The sequence below is a fragment of the Balaenoptera acutorostrata genome, chromosome 1 (genome assembly GCF_949987535.1).
Source record: "Balaenoptera acutorostrata chromosome 1, mBalAcu1.1, whole genome shotgun sequence".
NCBI classification, from domain to species: Eukaryota; Metazoa; Chordata; class Mammalia; order Artiodactyla; family Balaenopteridae; genus Balaenoptera; species Balaenoptera acutorostrata.
In genome coordinates this window covers 139,356,905-139,378,374 of record NC_080064.1, presented here as the reverse complement: position 1 = coordinate 139,378,374, position 21,470 = coordinate 139,356,905, and the positions used below count along the sequence as shown (strand labels likewise).

At 47.9% G+C, this 21,470-nt stretch overlaps 1 protein-coding gene across 1 annotated transcript; it reads left to right on the top strand.

The window, feature by feature from the left end:
• CLEC20A (C-type lectin domain containing 20A) lies at positions 1–15,709 on the top strand. Its single transcript, XM_057558260.1, is given in 10 exon segments — positions 1–40; positions 2,576–2,700; positions 2,702–2,942; positions 4,484–4,549; positions 6,200–6,565; positions 7,697–7,903; positions 9,245–9,889; positions 12,690–12,809; positions 13,729–13,814; positions 15,629–15,709. Coding segments are annotated over 10 exon segments (1,977 nt in total).
• Positions 15,710–21,470: the final 5,761 nt, after the last annotated feature.

Below are 21,470 nucleotides of genomic sequence, written 5' to 3'. Positions count from 1 at the left end.
ATGCCGGCCTCAGGGCTGCGACTGTCCCTCTGCACAGCAGGTAAGGCCACCGCCTGGGCGGGAGGGCACCAGGCTCCACGCACGTCCAGGGCACAGACCTGCGGGAAGGGTGCCTCTCCCCGAGATGCGCAGACTTTGGGGTTGGAGGAGAGACAAAGTGGGAAGCAGTGACTGTTTCTGCATGTCAGCCTGGCTCCCCGCCCCTGCCCTGCCTCCTCTCACCCCTTCCCCGCCCCCCCCCCGCCCACACCCCACCACCAGGGGTCAGAACCTGGAGTTGGCTGTTTTATGTAGAATTTCACTCATTCATTTCTTCACTGACGCATCTAACCAACACATTAAGTGCTAACGGGTGCCAGTCAGGAATGGTGCCCCGCTTTACGGAGCCCACATCCATCCTAGTGGGGGTCAGAGACGTTCGGCAAGAAGACAGTAAACAAGATCATCACAGAATGTGACAAGAGCAATGAAGGAGATGATCAGGGTGACGAGGGACAGTCACAGGGAGAGGCATGTCGGGGATTCTTTAGGTCAAGTGGGCGGGAAGCTTTCTCTGAGGAGGGGAGATTTGGGCTGAGCCTAAGGGCTAAACGAAGGAACCTCAAAGAATAAAGCTAGAGAAAGGTCCCGAGGCACGGGGTCGAGTCTTGTGGATGAGTAGGGTGCATGCATGAGCAAGTGCAGGAGCCTGAGGAGGCTTTGCCTATGACAGCAGGGCCAGGACACCCAGGGCCTGGGGACGGTGGTAAGGAGCCCGCCCTGTGACCCGCGGCAGTGACAGGGGGAGCATCTCAGAAAGGTCCTTCTGCACGCAGAGTGGGGAGGGGACTGTGATAGTGGAGGACGGAAGCAGAGAGAGCCTTTGGGGCTGGTGCTGTCAGTCCCAGGGAGGGGATGGTGACTTGGGCCAGGGTGGCAGTGGGCACGGAAAGAAGTGGAAAGTTCGAGAAGGTCCAAGATGCACACTTGCTGTAGAACCGATGGGATTTGCCAAGACAGAGACAGAGAGGCACCAACAGTGACTCCTGGGTGGGGCTTGAGGTGCTGGGGTGAGGGATGCCATGTGATGAGCTGGGACGACTAGGACAGGCCGATTGGCAGGGTGAACCCATGTGCATGTGAGAAACGGACAGTCGGACACGTACACTGAGCTCCAGGGTGGAGGCTGTGTCTGGGAATTGTCATCTCAAGGTGTTTAAAGCCAGGAGATCAGCTGGGGCAGCAGGATTTTTCAAACTGTGGGTTGGGACCCATAACATCCTAAAGTCAATTTAGTGGACCACAGCCAGTGATTTTTAAAAAAATAAACAGAATAGGATAAACAAATATCAAAGTGAATCACATGTCACAAGAAAGTAATTTCTTTCTATTCCTTTTCTCCTGCCCAGGGATCCTCCAACTTCTGTCAGGGACAGGCAGCATCTTCTTGGCCTCTGGTGGGTGTGAGGAGCATCATTCTTTTTGGCAGGCACCTCATCAGGCCTTTCCCGTGTCCTCCCCCATTGTGCACATCCTTGCCCCTCTGTATGCCCGGTTTTTCAGTCTCATTTTGCTCTCCTAGGGCTCTGGCTTGAGGCTGGCTCCTTAAGGACTAGGACACCCCCTCTCCCACCCCAAGACCCTGAGCAGAGCAGTCCTTAACCAGCCCTCATTTGCTGGCACCTCCACAAGGGGATGGATTCAGGAAGGAAGGAAGTGAACATTGAGTTCTTGGGGTTCGGGTCGGTCCCCGGGAGAAGTTTGTGCTCATTCGTTCACTCATTCATTCATTTTCAATACACCCAGCCCGTCTGATGTGCTGGGCACTGGGAATATAATGATGAATAAGGCTGGTTCTTTGCTCCCAAGCTGCCTGGAGCTGGTGGTGGAGACAGACAAGCCAAAAGGTCCTTTTCCCCAGGGACTTTAAACAAATTCTAATGCTAGTCCCAGCAAGAGATTCAGATCCTTGCTGTTGGGCATCCTGGGCATTGGTGTATTGGAAAAGTTCCCCAGGTGATTCTAATGTGCAGCCCCAGTTATGAGCCTGTGACACCTACATCAGGGCAAAACCATGCTCTGTCTAAGGGCCTTGCCCTGGGAGCCCCACCCACGGTCCCTGGGCCCTGGCTCTACCCCTTCCCACTGGGTAGCCTTGGCTAAGTCACTTAACTCTCAGTGACTTGGTTTTTTAATTTGTAAAACAGTCATGGTGACGTTTATCCTAGGGAGTTAGCTGTTGGAAAGGATTCAGTGAGCTAAACGCACCTGGTGAGTGCTCAGTAGACACTTTCTACTGTTGCTAAGCATTAACAAAGGTACATTGTTGCTCGTAGGAAGGGAGCCTGCCCAGGATGGGGCAGAGGGAAGGGGGAGATGAGAAACGGGAGAATGGGGGATCGAGGGAGCAGGTGAGGATGGCCAGTCTTTCAGGCCAAGAGAGCAGCTTGTGCAGAGGCCCGGAAGCAGAGCTGTGGTGCTGTGCGAGTGGAGGGCGGGAGGGGAGGGGTGGAGCGGGTTAGGAGAGGCTGGGGAGGCTGCCTGTGGCGTGGCCGAACACCCGGCAGCCACACGATGACAATCTCTCCCGCCCCAGCCCTGCAGCTGACCAGTGACAGCAAGACCTTCTGGAGGGTGGAAGAGGAGCTGAGCTGGTCTGAGGCCCTGGAGTACTGCCGGCAGCGCCACACAGACCTGGCCGAGCTGCAGAGCACGGGGCGACTGGAGCAACACCAAGACCCTCTCTTCCCTTACCAGCAGCCCCGCGGCCTGGATCGGCCGCTTCTTCCATGTGCGCCTCGGGGGCCTGAGATGGTCCAGCAGCTCCACCTTCAGCGTGCCAGGGTGGAGCTCGCCGCCGTTCTTCGAGGAGGGTCTCTGTGCCACTCTGTATTCAATAACCATTTTCCCCAGCCTGGGGGCCGCCTCGTGCACTGCTCAGAAGCCCTTCATCTGCTACTACGGTGTGTTCAGAGTCATATTCTGGGCCTGGTCTTCCTCCTAGGGTTTTGCTTCTCAAGAGTAAATGAGAGAGAGAGAGAGTGAGCGAGCATGGGTCTAGCTCAAGCCTTTCAGAGGATAACTATCAGCTTAACAGCTTTTTGCTACATTCTTCTCTGCCGCCTTAGTTTCAATCTCTTCTGTCCCTCATTCCAAAGGCTCCATCAGAGAAACGGGTGTAAATCAGGGTAGTCAAAAAGTAAAATCTGAAATGTTCCACTATGTCCCCTCCTTCTGCCAGTTTAGGATCTGGGGAAAGAGGAAAAAGAAAGGGAGGAAAATGGGAAAGTCAGGTTGGGGGTCCATTTGCGTCTGTGCAGGAACCAGGGCAGAGTCCAAGGTCTCTCCTCATTAAGCGCGGGGTGGCTTTGTCTCGCAGGGCTGGGGGAACGTGGCACAGCCACTCTCTGGGAGAACCCCTGCTTTGGGGAGGTGGGTGCCCCTCTGCAGAAAAACCATTTACTCAGTGCACGTGGTGCCGCTGTTGGGGAACGGCCCGCCATCCTCGCCCCCTGGCTGGCTCCTCTCTGCCCAGGCAGCCCATGCCACTGACCCTTGTCTTACAGGTGCTGAGATCACACGGGGGATGGTTATAGACAGCACGTTCCTGATAAACAGTGCCAATGTCTGCTTTTCTCTCAGTCAGCCAAGGCACACCCCAACTCCTCAAATAGGGGTATGGGGGACCAACCCGACGTGTCCCCAGTTCTCTGCACACCATGCCCGTCACGGGGCCTTGAAATGTAGCCCAGAGTAGCCTAGGTTTGATCTTGCAATTCCCAAGCCAGAAAAGAGATTTTTCCAGGAGTGGTGAGTGTGCCGGGGTGGGAGTGGGAGTCCGCTTGAAGGAAGGGCTGTGTGTGCGGGGCTCTCCCTCACTCCCCCTGGAGTCTTTGGACTCCACCTAGACGTGTCCTAACTGCACCCACTTCTCTCCAGCTCTGCAGGTCCACACACCGGCACAGCTCTCCGTGGCGTCTGCACGGCCCCCTCCCGTCTGTTCTGTACAGAGTGAACTCTTAAAAATGTAAATCAGACCAGTTTGCTTAAACACATTCAGTAGGTTCCCTTAGCACTTAGAATCACTTCCTTTTTGTAGCCAACCCAGCTCTGCTTGAGACCCTTGGCCTCATCTCCTATTTCTCTCCCTGGCCACACTGGCTGTTTTCCACTCTTCAAACACATGTGGCCCCTTCCCACCTTAGCTCTGCCCGGGGTATTCCTTCCTACCTCTTTGCAAGGCTGGCTCCTTCTCATATTCTCCTCAAGAACAAAGATCTTGCTTGTCTTATACGTGTTATTTTTCCAGGGCCTACCATAGTGTCTGTCACACAACGGGTGCTCAATGTATATATCTGTTTATGGAATACACGTAGATAGGAACAAAGGAGCCTCTCTACCCTGGAGCTACGTTTCTCCTGGCTTCAACTTGGCGGTTCCTGGTGCCCGCAGAGCACGCTGGGCAGCCGCACTCCCGCCCCATAACATGTGGCCCGTTTCACAGATCCTGCCCTGGAGCCCCACACCCTCCTGGAACTGGCTCTCAGCCTGACCACCTCTCCAAAGCCAGGTGCACACCCAGGGCTCCAGGGCTCCGCCTTCCCTTGCACTTGTCCACCTGGGCCAGCTGGCTTCCCCGACCCCTACCTGGCCCAGGGATCCCCTGGCTTTGCGGCCCCCAGGCTGACACCCAAGCAGAGGCTCAATGCTTTTGTTATTCAGCTGGCCCCGGGGCAGGGGGTAGTTGGGGGGGGGGGTTGGAGGAAGGTCTCCAACCAGTCCAGGCTGCATCCCAGTCTTCTGGTGCCCCTACCCTTAGCGGCTTGCGGGTGGGGGGCAAGGGCAGCACCTCTCCACAGTCCAGGCCCATCCACCTGCTGAGGGGGATATTACTGCCCTGATATTTTACAAAGCGTTTCTTGGTGTCTGGTTAGAGACATTTCAAAGGAAATTCACTCCTCAGCCTGCTTTGTAAAGTTGGTTTTCTGCTTGTTGTGGAACATGGCGCTGCGGAGTGAAGATAGCACAGGCTTCCGAGGAGGGCGGACCTGCATTTGAATCTCGTCTTGCCACTTAATAAGGCATGAGTTTGGGCAAGTCATCACCTCCCCGAGTCTCCCTTTTGTCCTCCGTAAATGAGGTTAATAACATCTGCGTCTCAGGATTATAGTGAGGATTTTAAAAGATGACGTGTGCGACACGCAAAGCTCAGGGCTGGCGAGGACTAGGTGCTTAAAAAAGGGTAGCTTTAAAAGACCAGTTTAGACAGGGAACATGAGGGAAACAGGCAAATCTCGACGGGGCTTCGGTGAGCAGGCATGTGTCAGAGAGTTTGGGAGGCCCTGTTTGACTCTGAGGATGTGATTCACAATTTTGCAAACAGAGGTGTTTCCTTTAACAGGTCTCTGGAATCAATCCCTCAGGTGGTGCCAAAGCACCTCCTTTCCAAACTTCCCTTGTTTAGAATCACAGATGCTTGTGTGCTGCAGATGAGACAGGCCTGGCCAGGGGCAGGGCAGGCGGGGGCTGGAGGTAGAGGCTGTGAGAGGCTGAGTCTTGGTCTGAGCTCCACCAGAAGTCAGGGCCACTGACCAGCAGGTGCGCCCCTCGCCAGGCTCACCTCTTGTCCCTGGCTCTCCTGATGGTGTGAGCCTGAGACTATCACACACTCCCTCTATCCTGCCTCAGCTGGGAGCCTCCTGAGAGCCCGTGCGGCAGGCACAGACCCTGGAAACCACAAATGAGGCTGAATCCAGACCAGGATCGTCCCATCTCCCTCATCACCTCCCCGCAAAGTTTAACCCTACCATTTAATTGAGTGTTTAATATTTGCACATGCTGTGGTAAATCATTTGTATACGTGGTTTCATTTAATCCTTTAAACGAAATACATTTAGGTACTATTACTATCCCTGTTGTACAGATGGAGAAATTGAGGCTTAGACTTGACTTGTAAGGCCATACAGCCAAGAGGAGAGTTCTTAACCCCTGCCTTTCCTAATGAATGGTCTTTCCCCCAGCTGCTGCTATGATAGCTCATTCATTCTCCAAGTCTGGTATTTAGTCTGCCTATAAACTTGTGGGTTTGATCAAACCTAACACCTGAGGATGGGGAACAAGGGCAGGGCCCAAACCAGGGCTCTGTCCTGGGGGCGATGAGGGCTGAGCAGGCAGAGATCCCGGACCTCAAGCCTTTGGTCTCTACATTCTTTGCCCGCAGCTGAGGTTCAGATCAGCAATCTGAACTTCAAGCGATTTGACCAAGAAAGGAAGTGGCTGGCAGCTGTGCGGTACTGCCGCAGACATCACACAGACCTGGCTGACCCGCAGACAGTGACTGAGGAGACAGACAAGGAGGCCTTGAAATCCATCACGAGTAAGACTGAGGCCTGGGTTGGCCTCTACTTCAGTGCGGCCTCTGGGTCTCTGAGATGGTCCAGCGACGCGGGTGCCAGCGTCCCGACCTGGCTGCAGGTGCCTGAGTTTGGGGCAGGACTGTGTGTGGGTCTCTGCAGCTACTGGAGCTTCTCCCCCAGAATTTCTGCAGTGGCCTGCTCTTCCCTGAAACCTTTCATCTGCTTCGATGGTGCGTGACAGTCGTTCCCGCTGCCCCTTGACCCACCAAGGCTAGGCTGGGATGGGAAATGGGTTTTCTTGGCAGCCGGAGGTGGTGAGGATACACCTAAGGAAGTATTTCTAGATTCCGAGGGGAGCGGAGTTCTGGAACAGGTTTTAATTTAATTCTGGGGCATCTTTAAAGAATGGAACGCACCCCATCTAGGCTCAGGGCATCAGCAATTAGCAACAGCAATTACTTATTGCACAATAAAGAGGTGAAGAGTGTGGGCTGTGGAATCAGACTTTATCACTTGCTAGAAATAAGGCGAGCGGCACCTCTGAGCCTCATTTCCCTCATCTGGAAAAAACAAAATGGTATTGATGATGCACCTCATAAGATGGCTTTGAAGAATGAATGAGAATAAATATAAGGGACCTGGCGGAGACCCTGGCACAGAGTAAGCACCCAAAAGATACTAGCTACTGACACTGTTGTTGTCACCACAGTCACATGGGAACCAGAGGCCCACCTGGTTATTCTGGATCTTGTGTGTGAAACGTCTCCTCAGCAACAGATTTCATCCTGCCTTGTCATTTCCATCTCTCTTCTCTTTCCTCCCTTCCTTCTTTCTTTCCTTCTTGTTTGTATCAGCCTTATTGAGATATAATTCATGTACCTTTAAAATTCGCTCTTTTGAGGTGGCCAGTATAGTGAGATTTAGTACATACCCAGGTGGTCCAATCAACACTACTAATTTTAAGACATTTGTATCCCCCCCAATAAGAAACTCCTTACCCTTTAGCAGTGACCCCCCCCCATTCTCTCACACCCTCAGCCCTGACAACCACTAATCTACTTTCTGTCTCTGTGGATTTGCCTATTCTTGGCTGTTTCTTTCTGTATTCTGGATTTGATAAGAATCATGATCCTTATCTGTAAAATAGGAACAATGGTTCCTCCCTTGTTGTGAGAAATAAAGATTGTGAACATACCTGTCCTGTGACAGGTGCCCTCCTGAGTTTGGCTCCTGTGACGGGAGGCTGGTCATCAGTGTCTGGTGGGACCTCTCACAGGTGTGTCGCGCGTGGCAGACCTGCGGGTGCTGTGTCCCCCCTCATCAGCCCTGCCCTCACACTCACCGGTGGTGTTTTCTTGCAGACCCCACCATTGGACACCGGGAGTCAGCAGCCCTCCCTCAGCTCTCCTACACACCCTCCTCAGAAGTGACCATGGGGACAACGCCCAGGCCAAGTACCCTCCCCTGTTTTCTGCTCTCTATGGGTGCTTTGAGCCTGTTCTTGGCTGGATTCTGGGGTCTCCAGGGCCTGGGAAGTGGAGAGGGTGGCCTGGATGCAGCAGCACAGGGTGGGTCCCATGGGCTCCTCCCCAAAGGGCCAGGGAGGGGCCAGGAAAGAGGTGAACCAACGGGGTGGCGACCATGGGCCACTTATGGAGAGGGATTTCCCTGGGCCCCCCAATCTGCTGGGCCAGTTTGGAGGAGGAGGACTCGGTCACCATCAACCTCCTTCCTTGAACTGGACCACTGGACTTGCAGCCCCCGGGCCAGGGGACCCAAGAGAGGTTGTGCAGTCTCTCAGGTGAGGCGATGAGGGCCTGGCCTGGGAGAGAGACGGGAAGACCCCCTCACTGCCCAGCTGAGCAGTGCTTCTGACGAAAGATCATCAGAGAGGCCTCTGAGGTTCAGCATCCAGAGAGGGAAGCGCAATAGAGGGCTGGACAAATCCCTTTCAATTTGGGGCTTTTCTGGGAGGAGAGAAGATGAGAGATGAGTTGTGGGGACATGGCTGGGAATGACAGTGATAGTGTTGCTTCAGCATCTTTAAATTCCTGAAACATCTTCACAGCTATTGCCTCATTTTGCTTCCCATGAGGTCTGAAGCAAACTAGGATAATTGAGGGCAAAAATCACTGTTCTCCTGGAATCTTTACAGATTCCTACATCTGACAATGGTATTATTGCCTTTTTGAGGACACAGAGAAGTTAGGGGGCTTGCTCATAGCCGCACAGAGCTTTATTAATTCCAGGGACACAAGGAAAAGGCAGGGCCTGTTCCGAAGGAGCTGACAGCCAGCTGGGAAGAGGGCTCCTGACAGGCAGTGTTGCCTGTGTAGTCACAGGCATGGTGGGGACACAGAGAAGGGGATTGTCCCCGCTCCTGTAATTAAACGAGGATTTCCTGGAGGAGGTGATTTTGAAGTTAACTTGCAGAGGGAGTGGAGTGGGTCGGGGGTGCGTACCGCTGAGCGGGGAGGCCCCGGTCCTGCAGGGGTGGGGACCCTGTGAGCTGCTAAGAAACGCGGCCCTCCTCCTGGAGGCAACAGATGAGGTTGAGAAGCGGAGGAAGAGCCTGTCTTCTGCTTCCCATCGAGGTCTCACCTGGCCCAGGCCGCACCTGGCGGGGTCAGGAGGCCCTCCGTGCTTAGCCCTGTCTGCGATGGGTGTGCAGGGCCATGCGCGGAAGAACCGTCCGGCCGCTGCAGGGCCCTGCAGCCCCGCGCACCTCGGTCCCCGCCCCGCACCACCTCCCCTCACAACACCATCCCCCCACCTCCCCCCCACCCCCTACCTCCCCCCCCCACCCCTACCTCCCCCCCCCCCCACCTCCCCCCGCCTTGGCCGCTCGGCGCAGCGGGCCCCACAGAAGCCTTCTCTCTGGCGTAGGGACCAGCGCCGGCCCCGCGCAGGGTCCGGCTGCGGCGGCGCGGCTCCCGCAGCTAGTCAGCCCGGAGCCCGCCGAGCTCGGCCCCCGCCCCCGCGCCCCTCGCGCTTCCGCCTCCGCCGGCCCTGCGGCGCCACAGACCCAAGGGACGGCGGCGCCCAGCCCTCCGACCCACCTCGAGATCCCTGGGTACGGCCCGGTCCCCGACGGTGGGCCCTCGACCCCGCCGGTCACCGCCCAGAACACGTCCTTCGGCCCCGTGCCCCCGGCCTCCGCGCCGACCCCCGCCTCGAGCCCCGCGCTCCTGGGGAGCCCCTCTGTCCCCCAGGAAGTGACCGAGACCCCTCTGGCCTCCGCCTCGAGCCCTGCTCCTGGCCCCGCGCCCCCGGAGAACCCCGTGACCCAGGGCGGGCCCGGGACGCCGCGGGCCCCTCGCCCGGCTCCACCCGCGGGGCCTCGGCTCACCCGTGGGTAGCGGCGCCCCCCGGGTCTACCACGTCCAGCCGGTCCCGCAGCGCCGAGCTTCTGGGGACGGGAGAAAGCACCTCGGAGCCTTTCGGCTCAGGGAGCTCGGCTGGGCCCCAGAGAACAACGGCGCGCCGGGAGGGGGTAGCTCCGAGCCAGGCCGCACGCCCGGAGACCCCTGGCAGCCGGCCAGAGCCTGAGACAGGTGCCCGCCCACTCGCGTCGCTGGGGGTTGGGGACACCGCCCTGGCGCCTGGGTCTTCCTTTGGGGAGACCAAGCCCTAGTTTCCATGCCCCGGCCACAAGTCAGGGAGGTTGAGGGGGGGAGGGTATGTGCTGGGCCACATCTCCCGGCCCTGGGTGCATTCCAGATCACTCCATGGGGGAATCCTAGAGCCAGTTCACCCCCCTCATCCTCCCCCTAGATAATAATTTAGGGTGGGGCGATCTAGGGCAGAAAAACCTATCTTTGGCTAGAGGAGTCTTTCAGTCAAGGGTTGGAATGCTGGGTCTTCTACTTACTGTGTGGTCTTAGGCAAACATCCTAACCTCTCTGAACTTCATTTTTCTCATTTTTAAAGTGAACAAAACCACCAGATGTCAAGAGGTATCTTTCAGTGCCTGGCATCAATGAATGGTAGTTACTACTATTCTAATCTCAATTCAGTAGTGAAATGTTTAGTGATTCAGTCTCCCATCTGTCCTTACCTTATTCAATAGACAAGGTTGGCCTCAGTCTCATTTTATTAATTATAAATGATTATGAATGATCACAATTATGAATTATTAAGATTGTGAAATCTCACAGGGCAGGGGCTGTTTTATGTTTTATGCCTCTTTATATCTTTCCCAGGCCTAGAATAGTGTTTTGCACACTGGTAGATGATTTAATTCAACAATCATTTCCTGAGTACCTGTTTTGAACAAGGCAGTGGATACCAAGATGAGCAGGACCCGTTTCCTGTTTTTAAAAGAGCTTACTCTAATATGGGCTAATAGAGACAACCAGGACAGTTTAATTAGTGCTGCCGCAGAAGGGTGAACCAAGAGCCTTGGCAAGAAAACGACTCATTTATTCTGCCTGCAAAGGTGGTGGTAATTGGACAAAAGGTAATGGAGGATTTCATCAGGCAGCAAAGGCTAGAAGGTTCTTCCTGGCAGAGGGAACAGCATGGGCAAAGATAGGCAGATGTGGAAATGTGTGGTTTGGGAAAGACAAGCAGTCTGATGTGACTGGAGTGTCGGTCACATATTTGGGAAGGAAGCGGCAAGTGATGAGGGGAAAGAGGTAGACTGAGGCCAGATTCTGAAGGACTGGATCCTGCAGTCAGCACAGCCATCAGAGGTTTTTAGCAAGTGAGCAAAATGGTCAGCTCTGTAGTCAATAGAAGCAAGGTGGTTTTAATGACATGGGGCAATGCCTGTATCAGGATGCTAAAGGAAAACAGATGATTCAACATTATACATACAACACAGTCACAATAATGTTGAAAGGAAACATCAACCTATACTTGGGAAAAAAAGATTGGAAAGAAACGTGTGAAAATGTTAACAATGGTTAAATTCAGGCAACAAGAATATGAGTGTTTCCCCCCTTCTGTGCTTCTGGATTTTACAAACTTATTCATTTCACTGAAGAAATGTACAATGCTTTGGGTGGAGTAAGAAGAGGGCACTTTGGAGAGGAGACACAGGAGGTGTATGTGTGGGGAAAGACTTGCACAGTCCGGGAGAGTGGAACCGAGGCCAGATCTGGAGCAGTGGAGCAAGGAGGGACTTGAGGGGAACTGATTTTACATCGTTTGCAAGTGACATTAATTGAAGAAATATAAATACAAACACATTTTAAAAAATGCTCAGCTTTGTCCACTGAATCATAGCAATGCAAATTAAAAGCAAGATGCAATAAAAAGTTCTTTGTTTTAACTTAGCAGTTTGGCAAAGATCTGGGGTGATAATGCTGATAAGAATGTGAGAAAATCAGCACTGTCAGACACTGGGTAGCACAGTAAACTGGTGCTACCATTGCAATGCCTGTTAGTTCCAAAATGTGCATACTCTTTCATACAGAAATTCTACCCTTGGAGATTTATTAAGGAAATAATAGTACAAGGTGCACATACACATATATACGTGTCCTCCACACACAGGTTGTTTGTTGCAGCATTGTTTATTACAGTGAAAAACTGGAGGCAATCTAATGTCCATTGAAAGCAGATCGATTAAGTTATGGTACATTCAGTGAAATACTATGCAGCCTTTAAAGAGAATAAGGTAGATCTTTACGCATTCAAATTAAAAATTCAAGTGTGTGAAGGATATTCTATAGCAAACTGTTAATAGTGGTTGTCCCTGGGTCAGGGGAGGGGATACTTTTGCTTAAATATTTTACAGTAATATACCACAAGAACAATATGGTTCAAATATTCCATATTTGAAAAAAAAAAAAAGACATCTGCAAGGCACTGACAGGACTTTGGTGACTGAACGTGACAGCAAGTGAGAGGGAGTAAGGGAGCAGCTGGAGAGCCTCAGTAGACGGGCACCACAAAGGGGGTGGGGAGGCTGCTGGGGGAGGCTGAGCTTGGTTTTGGAATACGTACTTTGAGTTTGAGGTGCTACCCCTTGATGGAGAGGTTGGGGGTTCCTGGGTGCCATGGTGGGGGCCCTGTGTAGCTGGCAGACAACATAAGGGCACTGGGCCTCTTGGGGTAGGAACTACTGAAAATAAACACTCGGTCCTGAGGAGGTATCTTATAATATTGCTAAGCCCCACAAATCCCGGTATCATAGACACTTTATGAGAGATGATGATGTAGCTACTGGGTACATGAGCCTACGGAGGTGAGTGAAGGATTGGCAGGGACTGAGCGTCCCACCCCGGCTGGTTTCTGCAGGACGGTGGCTGCCCGTGGCTGTCTTCTAGCTCAGGGGCGGTCGCCAATCTCAGACCACCTTGCTCCTGGCTGTATTTGCAATACCTCGTTTATTTTCCCCTCTTGTAGCTGTGACCAGTGAAAGGAGTGGCACCGATATGACAGATGCAGCTACTGCCACTCAGGCCCAACATTTGAGCTCATCTAATCACCCAGATGCTAAAGAAAACACTCCGACACCAAAACCAGGTAACTGCTTCTGGTTACCAAGTTCCCACTCTTAACGACCAGGCATTTATATCTGGACAGCCACCCCTTAGCGTAGGGCGCTCAAGACCTTTTTGTGAAAGACAGCCTGAAATGGGAAGGGAACAAGGATGAGGATCCTAGAGTTGGTTAGCTCCCTGGCGATTGTGAAAGCTCGGGGGGGCATGTTTCCTTACTTCAGAATCTTCTCTTTCTCATATGCAAAAGGGACGTAGTAAAAACGACCCTGCCTACATCACAGGGTTGTTTCAAGTACCCAATGAGATAATTATGCAAAGGTACTTTATAAACTATAAAATGCTGTACAGATACAGAGTAGTCCTATTATGAGGCTGTAGTTCCTGTGATTACAGCGTTCATGGCCGAAGGCTGAGCCTGTTTATAGGCTCAGAGAACTTGGGAGTTTTCTGGGGTACAGCTGGCCTTTACACATGTGGGTCCAGGGGAGAGGTGAATATTTCCAGCATGGTGTGGGATATTTACTCAACAGATTTATTAAAAGGAAGAAGCAAGAATTCCCTGGCAGTCCAGGGATTGATCCCTGGTTGGGGACCTAAGATTCTGCAAGCTGCGTGGCATGCCAAAAAAAAAAGAAAAGAAAAAAAAAAGGAAGAAGGAAAATACTGAGGAGACAGAAAAGAAAATAATTGCCTGAGGGTGGCCAGGATATGGGAGGAGAGCTGTGGTCACTCCACTCATGAGGCTCTTTCCTGTCGGCTACTAGCTGGTTGTGGCTGAGCATGTTTCTGTCCAGCAGTCTCTTTCTTCTTTCTTTTTGAAATCCTAAATCACCACATAGCATCTATGGTGTCCAGGGGGCACTCCTGACTGCCAAGAACTTGAAGTTTTCAAATGGCTACGAGATAATTTCCCCTGAGCCAGGGAGTACTTTCTTTTTCAGGGCAACTCTTTGGAATCCTGAAAGCAGATTTTCTCATCCCAGTTCTGATGAACCCAGAAGACATGAAAGACCAATTTTTGAGTGAGGTGAGACTTCTCTGTCCTCTAATTTTGATCAGTCAGGTGACTTGACAATGCAAAGCAATCCTGTCGAAGCCAATACAGGAAGAGAAAAAGCTTTGGAAAGTTAGCTCATCTGTCCCCATTGTCACCATCCTGGCTCACGGTGACAGGTTGGTTCATGTGCTCAGATCTTTTCTTACTCTCTCCATTTTTCCTGAGCTCTTAAAAAAAGTCAATACAGTATAGTCAGAAGGACCTAAATTTGGGTCTTGGCTTTGAGCTTATTAGTTGTGTGACCTTGAGCAAGTAACTTAATCTTTCTGAGCCTCAGTTTCCTCACGAATTAGGAACAACAGTACCTAACTCATATGGCTGGTATTATGACAAAATGAAATATTCCATAAAAAGTGCTTAGCAAATTGTCTGGCACATAGGCAGTGCTCAATAAATCTTAGCTATTATTATTATCAAACTATTATTCTGAATATACATTTGTTCCAGGCTTTTTTTTTCCTCTTGTTTTTTTAAAGTATTGTGAGATGAGAGATTGTGAAGAGGAAGAATTATTCCTAAATAATTGTGACAAAAGCCTCAAGCTGATTTTTGAATATGACCTAAAGGCACATTTTTCAGTGATATCAGATAATAATCATAAGATGTCAGAGCTAGAGAGTTCCTCATAGGCCATCTAGCCAAAACCATAATTTTACAGACAAGGAAACTGATTGGCATTAATCTGGTAGCTTACTGCAATTTACTCATAGGCCAAAGAAATAGCACCCAGGCAATTCATTCTAAAATCTCACAAACTGAAGTCTCTAGGAAGAACAGTTTTGTGTGTGTGTGTGCGTGCCCGTGTGCATGCATGCACAAATGCCTGCCAGGTAGCGGGGAGGGAACTGGAGAGCTTTCGGTGCATTTTGCTGTTGAAGAACAGGTGCAAATGATGCAATTTGGCATCTGATAAATTTTTTAGTAAAAGTTCAAGAAATAAGACTGCAGTGCTGAGTATTAAGTCTACAAAAGTCAAGACCCGTTTTTTTTGTTTTTTTTTTGGCAGGGGAGGGTTACCAAACCAGAAACCATCTACCTTTTATTTTAAATTAAAACCAATAATGGGAAAATTGGGGTCAAGATGGGGAATTCCAGCTTCTGGTCACTTTTGTTGGAATATAGCTATCTCATTAATGGAGAGAATTTCTACCTCACAGATATAAAGGATGGAATTGGTGGGGACAAGGTAGAGTATATTATCAGCTTTAGTAGCATTTACTGATAAAATCTGAAATAGGAGGCAAACAAAACACCTATAGCCAACTTATCCCAGTTCCATGGATGGGAACATAGAAAACATTGTAACAGACACTCACGCAGTGCTCAAGAGAGAGATATGGAGTAGTGGCTGTTAACCCTATCTGAACTTAGAATCCCGTGGGGAAGGTTAAAAAAAAATCCTGGCCCAGTCCTTAGAAAGATTCGATTTAATTGTTCAATGGTGGGTCTAAAGGGGCATCTCTACTCTTATTTTTTCAAGATCCCAAGTGATTCTGATGAACAGTCACGACTGAGAATCCCTGATTGTCATTCGTTTTAGTCTCCTTTGTCATTAAACTTTTTCTGTGTGCTGGGGGTGATGGTGGTGACCTAACAAACTTGATTTCTGTACTTTCCTATTGGTGAAGGTGCTAATGACAAAAGGCAGGTAGCTGCAGGGAGGCTAAGAAAAATAAAGGATATGGCTGGACATAAAGGGTAGATGGGTGGACAGTTAAGGGCTCAGATGACTAGGAGGTCACAAGATAGCATCAACAACAGTTTCTCTCTTTTTGATGTTTCAGATCCAAGAAGTCTTAAAGCTTACGTTAGGTCATGAGCAATTCAGATTGAAATGGGTTGGCTTTGAAGTAAACAAAAAATAGCACACGTCTACTGTGACCTGGAGTCTCCTCACACAATTTTCTCTGGATTTTGAGTGAATTTTAGTTTTTTAATTCATAGTAAAACAGGAGTAGAAGTCACTAGATATGTGAAGAGGCTAACTGGTGGTATTTCAGACCTATACTTAGCCTTGTAAGAAAACTACTTATGAAACCTGCATCCTGGGGTTTTAAAGAATGAAGGTAAGCAGAAGATGGGGGTATTTGGAAATAACCTCGAGAATTACAAGCAAACAAGAACAAAAAAACCCCAACTAGACAACAAAAATCCTGAAACAAACCACATTAATCTGTTGGGGAATTAAGAGAGGATAGTACTGGTCTGGAGAGCTGAGTTGGGCCATACTTTCAATAAAGTGGAGGACATTTTCTTCACCAGTCACAAGCTAGTGAAGAGATTTCCAACTCTCCAGAATGAGGAGCTCTCTGAGGGTGTTCTTACAATACGATATGTGTTAATGCTAGCTCTTTGTCCTACAGCTAAATACTTTTTACCTGTAAATTGGGAAGTTCTAAGACGCATTGTTCTTAATGTTAAAATATACCTTCAGAATAATGTTCCTGCGTACATTTTATTTCTGGTTTTTCTCCAAGTGTCCTAATCACCCAGATAACATGCTAGAAGTCAAACAGTAATATGTCAAATACAGTAGCAACTTTAGTCTGAAATGTTTAAAGTTAAAGTTTATTTGTATTCTTTGTAGGAATATCAATAAAAGACCTCAAACGTATCTATATCTGTACATGTACAAGAACCGTCAAAAATTATTCACAGAACAAAAATAAATCTTCTTTTAGAACAAACCCAGGTAATGAAATGCAGATATGGATCTCACATATGGAACAATCTAAGTGCCACTAGCACAAAAATATGGCTTTAAAAATAAAATAAAATCTTGGGTTTTGTTTTTCTAATGTGTATTTCTCTTTCTTGAAATAAAAAATAAATTATTTAGAGCTATCATTGTAAAATAGTCATGTGTATTAACACACTCTTATTAAGGCCCTGGAGATGAAAAACAAAATCAAATTTAGAAGTTCCTCACAGGTGTGATTCAGGTTAATGGGCTGCTGTCTGCTTTGAGTTAATTTTAGTGTTAACTAGGAAATGTCTAAGCACCAGTCAAAATTTAACCTGTACTATTTATTTCAAATCTTCTGCAGGATAGTGGTCAATTAGTATTTAACCTTTTGGTGAACTGGGAATTGAAATTTTTCCCTTGGGAGTTCAGAAGTGACATAAATATGACAGTTATACTTAAATGTTTGTAGCCCCACACAGATGATCGAGGCCCCTAAAACACAGCTTCTGTGGAAATCTTTCTACAACAGATATATCTGGTTTAAAATCCCAAACTAAAACATTTCCTAGGGAAAAACAAGGGCACTGAAAAATAAGAACTGAATAGGAAATTAAAATGCATGCTGAAATCTGGACACAAACGACCACCTGGCTTTCCTTGGGTGGCTCATCGCCAAGCCTTGCTGGGTTGGTTCCTCAAACACCTGAGGATTAACTGATCAGGAACCAAAGCTATTTCTTTCTGTATCCTACTGTCACATCAGTGATATTCAACTTTCTTTCTGTGACTCCCCAAGGTATCAATAATGATATCTAGGGTTCTTGAGACAATGTCAAGCCAAATTTCAAGTCATTTTAACTTATATATACATATAACACATATGGTACATTTTAAAGAGGAAAGAACCACTGTCGTAAAATCTAACAAAGGAGAGCATAAAATCTAAAAAATCTCAAGGAAGTTTGGGAATCACTGCTCTACAAGATGGATTAACATTCAGAAAAAGGAAGCCCTAGGAATTGTGTGTTTTGTGTGGGTACCCACGTGTTGTCTACAGAAACGGCCTTTCTATATATCTATGTATTTCGAGATTGGGCAAAGGATATAAATCCTCCTGTTTCCTTGAACCGTTGGGCTATGGAGAAGGCTGTTGTGCATTAGTCCCCTTTTGGATCATGTATCTTCCTCAGGTTCCTTCACTCCTCATAAGATATTTATTCTATCTCATGCAAATTTCATCACTTTTGTCCTTCCTAAACTCAAGAGCATTCATAACTGGGTCATGACAGTATGCTTCTAGAACTAATAACACTCACTCAAACACAAAAAGAGAGTCTATTTAAAAATTCAACACCCCAACATATCTTGCTTTTAAAAAAACTAGCAAAATAGGTCCTTTCCATTGACATATTGATAAAAACAAAGTATCCCAAATTCTTGGCCTTCAGGTAAGGGGTGGGAAGGCAACTATTTACTGTTGAAGTGAGCAGGAGACTTCACTATCAGACTTGAAAAAGGGAAGGGGAATGGAGAAGAAAGCCCTTTTGGTGTTCCATAATCTGTAGAAGGTGACCCTCCCAAAGGTGAAGACACAGGGAAGGTATGGTGTGGGCTCCAGAGCTGCTGAGTCAGGCCCAGTGACAAGGCTAGTCTGGTGTCAACTCTAGTCAGGGTCACATGGGCCTTAGGTAAATCCCAAGGAGGGTTCCTTCCCCAAGTTCAGTCCCACAACCAGCCTTCTCAGAAAGGCCAAACTGGACGTAACTGGAACTAAACCTAGATGGAAGGCAGAACAAATTGTAATCAAACTCACTTGATGGCAACTGTCTTGCTCTGGGGCTTCCAAAAAAGAACTGCTCTCAACCCAGTGTACCTCTGAGGACAGAGTGAGAAACGAGGGTCGGTAGAGCTACAGATCCATAAATAGACTAAGGTCTAAAAAGCTTTACTTTTAAAGTCAAGTTAATTCTCAAGGGCATACAGCAGTCGTAGACAGGAAATCCTACTTTTTCTTTCACTGTGCAACACCATTACAGGGAAAGGTAAAGGTAGAAGCAGACTAGAGAAAGCTAATTCTGACCAACTCAATGCCAAGTGAAAAGGCAACATTACAGCAGCATGATTACCTCATTTTACCACATTTCCCTTACAACAGACTGCCCTGGACCCCAACAGTATCTTGGTGATAGTGCCTGGATCATAGTAAGTGCTCAAGTGTTTGTCATTGTTACCTAGTTATAATCTCCCCTCCTTCATGGCTTGTATTGCAGAGACTCAGGTAATGTGATGACTTGAAGGAAATGTTACTCCTTTTTGCTGCTTCGGCTCAGAAAGCTTATTGCTCCAGTGAAAATAAAAGGAAAATATAAAGCTCTTTTCCTAAATCCTACCAACATTGTCCTTGTTAATGGCCAAATCTGGTTGTCATCTGGACAAGCATTTTGCAAGCACTTCACCAGAATTCCAAATTCCATTCAGCCTTGGTCTATGCTGCACCCCACCATGTGGTGATGTGTTGGGTGTTAGAAGGAGTGCAAGACATGCTATCATAATCCACCCACTTCTCTTCAACCATATACCTCCTCCCAGCAAGAGAGGTATGCACTTATCTGGGCTGAAGAAAAGCCAATTAAGCAATACCTCCATAAAAATTATCAGCTGTTGCTGACTTTTTCCATACTTAAAAAACAATCTTTCAGAATAAGTTCTATAGACTGCAGCATTCTCTAAAGAAATACTCAGAAAAATATTCGGACAGGAATAGGTTCAAAGGATAATCTAAACTTTAACATCTGGTAACTACACTGAACTCCTAGCTTACCTCTAGTTTTATTATTTGTTTACTCTTTTCTCTTCATTCAAGATAACCTGATAATAGAGGGCTGCATAAGCTATCCAAACATTTGGGCATCTTCCAAAGTAGGCAGCCCTCTAAGAAGCTCCCATAATGCTGACAAGATGTACTGCATCCATCAAAAACATATTTGATTTTGTGTCCCCCAACCCTCCAATATAGTTCATCAGTCCTCTGTCATCCGTAACCACCACCTGAGAGCTTCCAAACCTCAATGTAAGACATCACCCATGTTACATACTTAAGGCCACTGAAACTGACCATTCTTTTACCAGGTTTTCTGAAGACTTTTATAAAGAATGGCTAGAGCTGAAAATAGCCACAAACAAGAACAGACCTATGTTTACATACCCTCTCCCCAAACATGAAGCACTGCTTCAGAATTGGTAATGTTTCTTTCCTATTAAAATAAGTCATTTGGCCACAGTGTGCCCTCAGCTTGGAGGGAAGAGAGAAGAATTTGTAAAATAATGATCACGGGTCAAGAAAATACACAAGTGCCAATACATGTGGGCATGAAGTCTGCAGATCAGATAAGCACACTGGGCAGCTCCTGATTTAGATCTCTGACTGGCAGAAACAGGAGTGTTACGAAGGGGAAATGTTTGAAAAGGTTGTGGGCTGGGGACCATGGTGAGGTTGTCGAGATGCAAGGCCCAACACAAAGACCCACCTGAGGGCAGTGCTTAAGAGGTCAGAATGCAAGCCTGGGGGTGCGGTGGAAATGGAGGCTTGGTGTCTCTGTCGGGGCTTCACCCAAAAGGGGACACAATAAATATTCTCTCCTCTCCTTATAAGTATTCTGTTATGTGGAAACACTCACTCCAGGTCTATGGCTTCCTCAGGTGGTTTTTTTTCCCCCTCCTTTCTCCTTTTCCTTCTTAAAAAAAAATTCCTTAAAGTTTATAATTTCAAATAAACATCATTAACTTACTTGAGAAATGTTGTTGCTTTCTCAATATAAACAATTGCTTAGATCTTGCTTAAAGAGATTCTAACCCCTTTAAACATTATATCCAACAGCATAGAAGGCAGGAACTTTTCCTATTTGTGCAGTTATATGTACATATGTGTGAGTATATGTGTATATATACTTGTAAATATAATGTCTGTTTAACTTGTAATATTCCATACTTCTGATAATCAAGGTTGCATTCAAGATGACATTTCACACCTCTGGAAAAAAGGAAGTAACTTAGCTTCCATGACTGTTTCTGTCCTACAATAAATCTGTCCTACAATAAAGCCAACGATGACAGCTAGTGAAACTGGGTTATTATTGCCAAATCTACAAAGAGCATGGGAATAACAGCTGGAATGTGCTGTCCTCCCACTTTTAGTATTTTATTTTTCATTAAGAGTAATCATGACTTTTAAGAGAGCAATGCTTCAGATTTGGATTTCTTTTCCAAATTTTACTGAGGGGATTAGAGAAAGAAGCAATTTAAAAGTTAAAGATTGAGATAAAATTACCCTGCCCAGAGATCTGCTAGTACACCGGGTAAAATCTTTATCCCAAACCAAAATTATAACTTACAAATAGAAAAAAAATTTTTGATAGGAAATATTCAGAGATTCCTGCCATGGTATGGTATGGTTAGCCCTTTTCTGTATGGAAGAAAGGGTGTTTATTTCGGATGGCTTATGGACAGCATATTTGAATAACCTCTCCAGGGGAGAGTAAACCCTGTTGGTGTTGACTGCTCCCACCATGGGGGAGGAAAGGGCAAGTGGGTGTGAAGATGCAGATGGTTTATAGAGACACAAATATTTATAGTTTTGTAAACTCTAAAGAGGAAAAAGAACACCCTTTATTACAACTGGGGTAAAAAAAAAAGCCCCCTATCTAAAATGGAAAATTCCCGTCTGCTACAGACAGAAGGAAATAAACATCAACAGGAGTTCAACAGAAATCACTCCTGAAGTCCAGCTTTGATACAACAGCTCTTATCTGTGTCCTCTGGAACAGTGTATCCCCAAATCAGATAGCTGTCCATCCAGAACCAGTCTTGGTTGATCAATGGGATAAACTGTTGTGTTTGGATCTCGGTATTTGCATGTTTTCCTAAAGGACAAGGGAACCGGA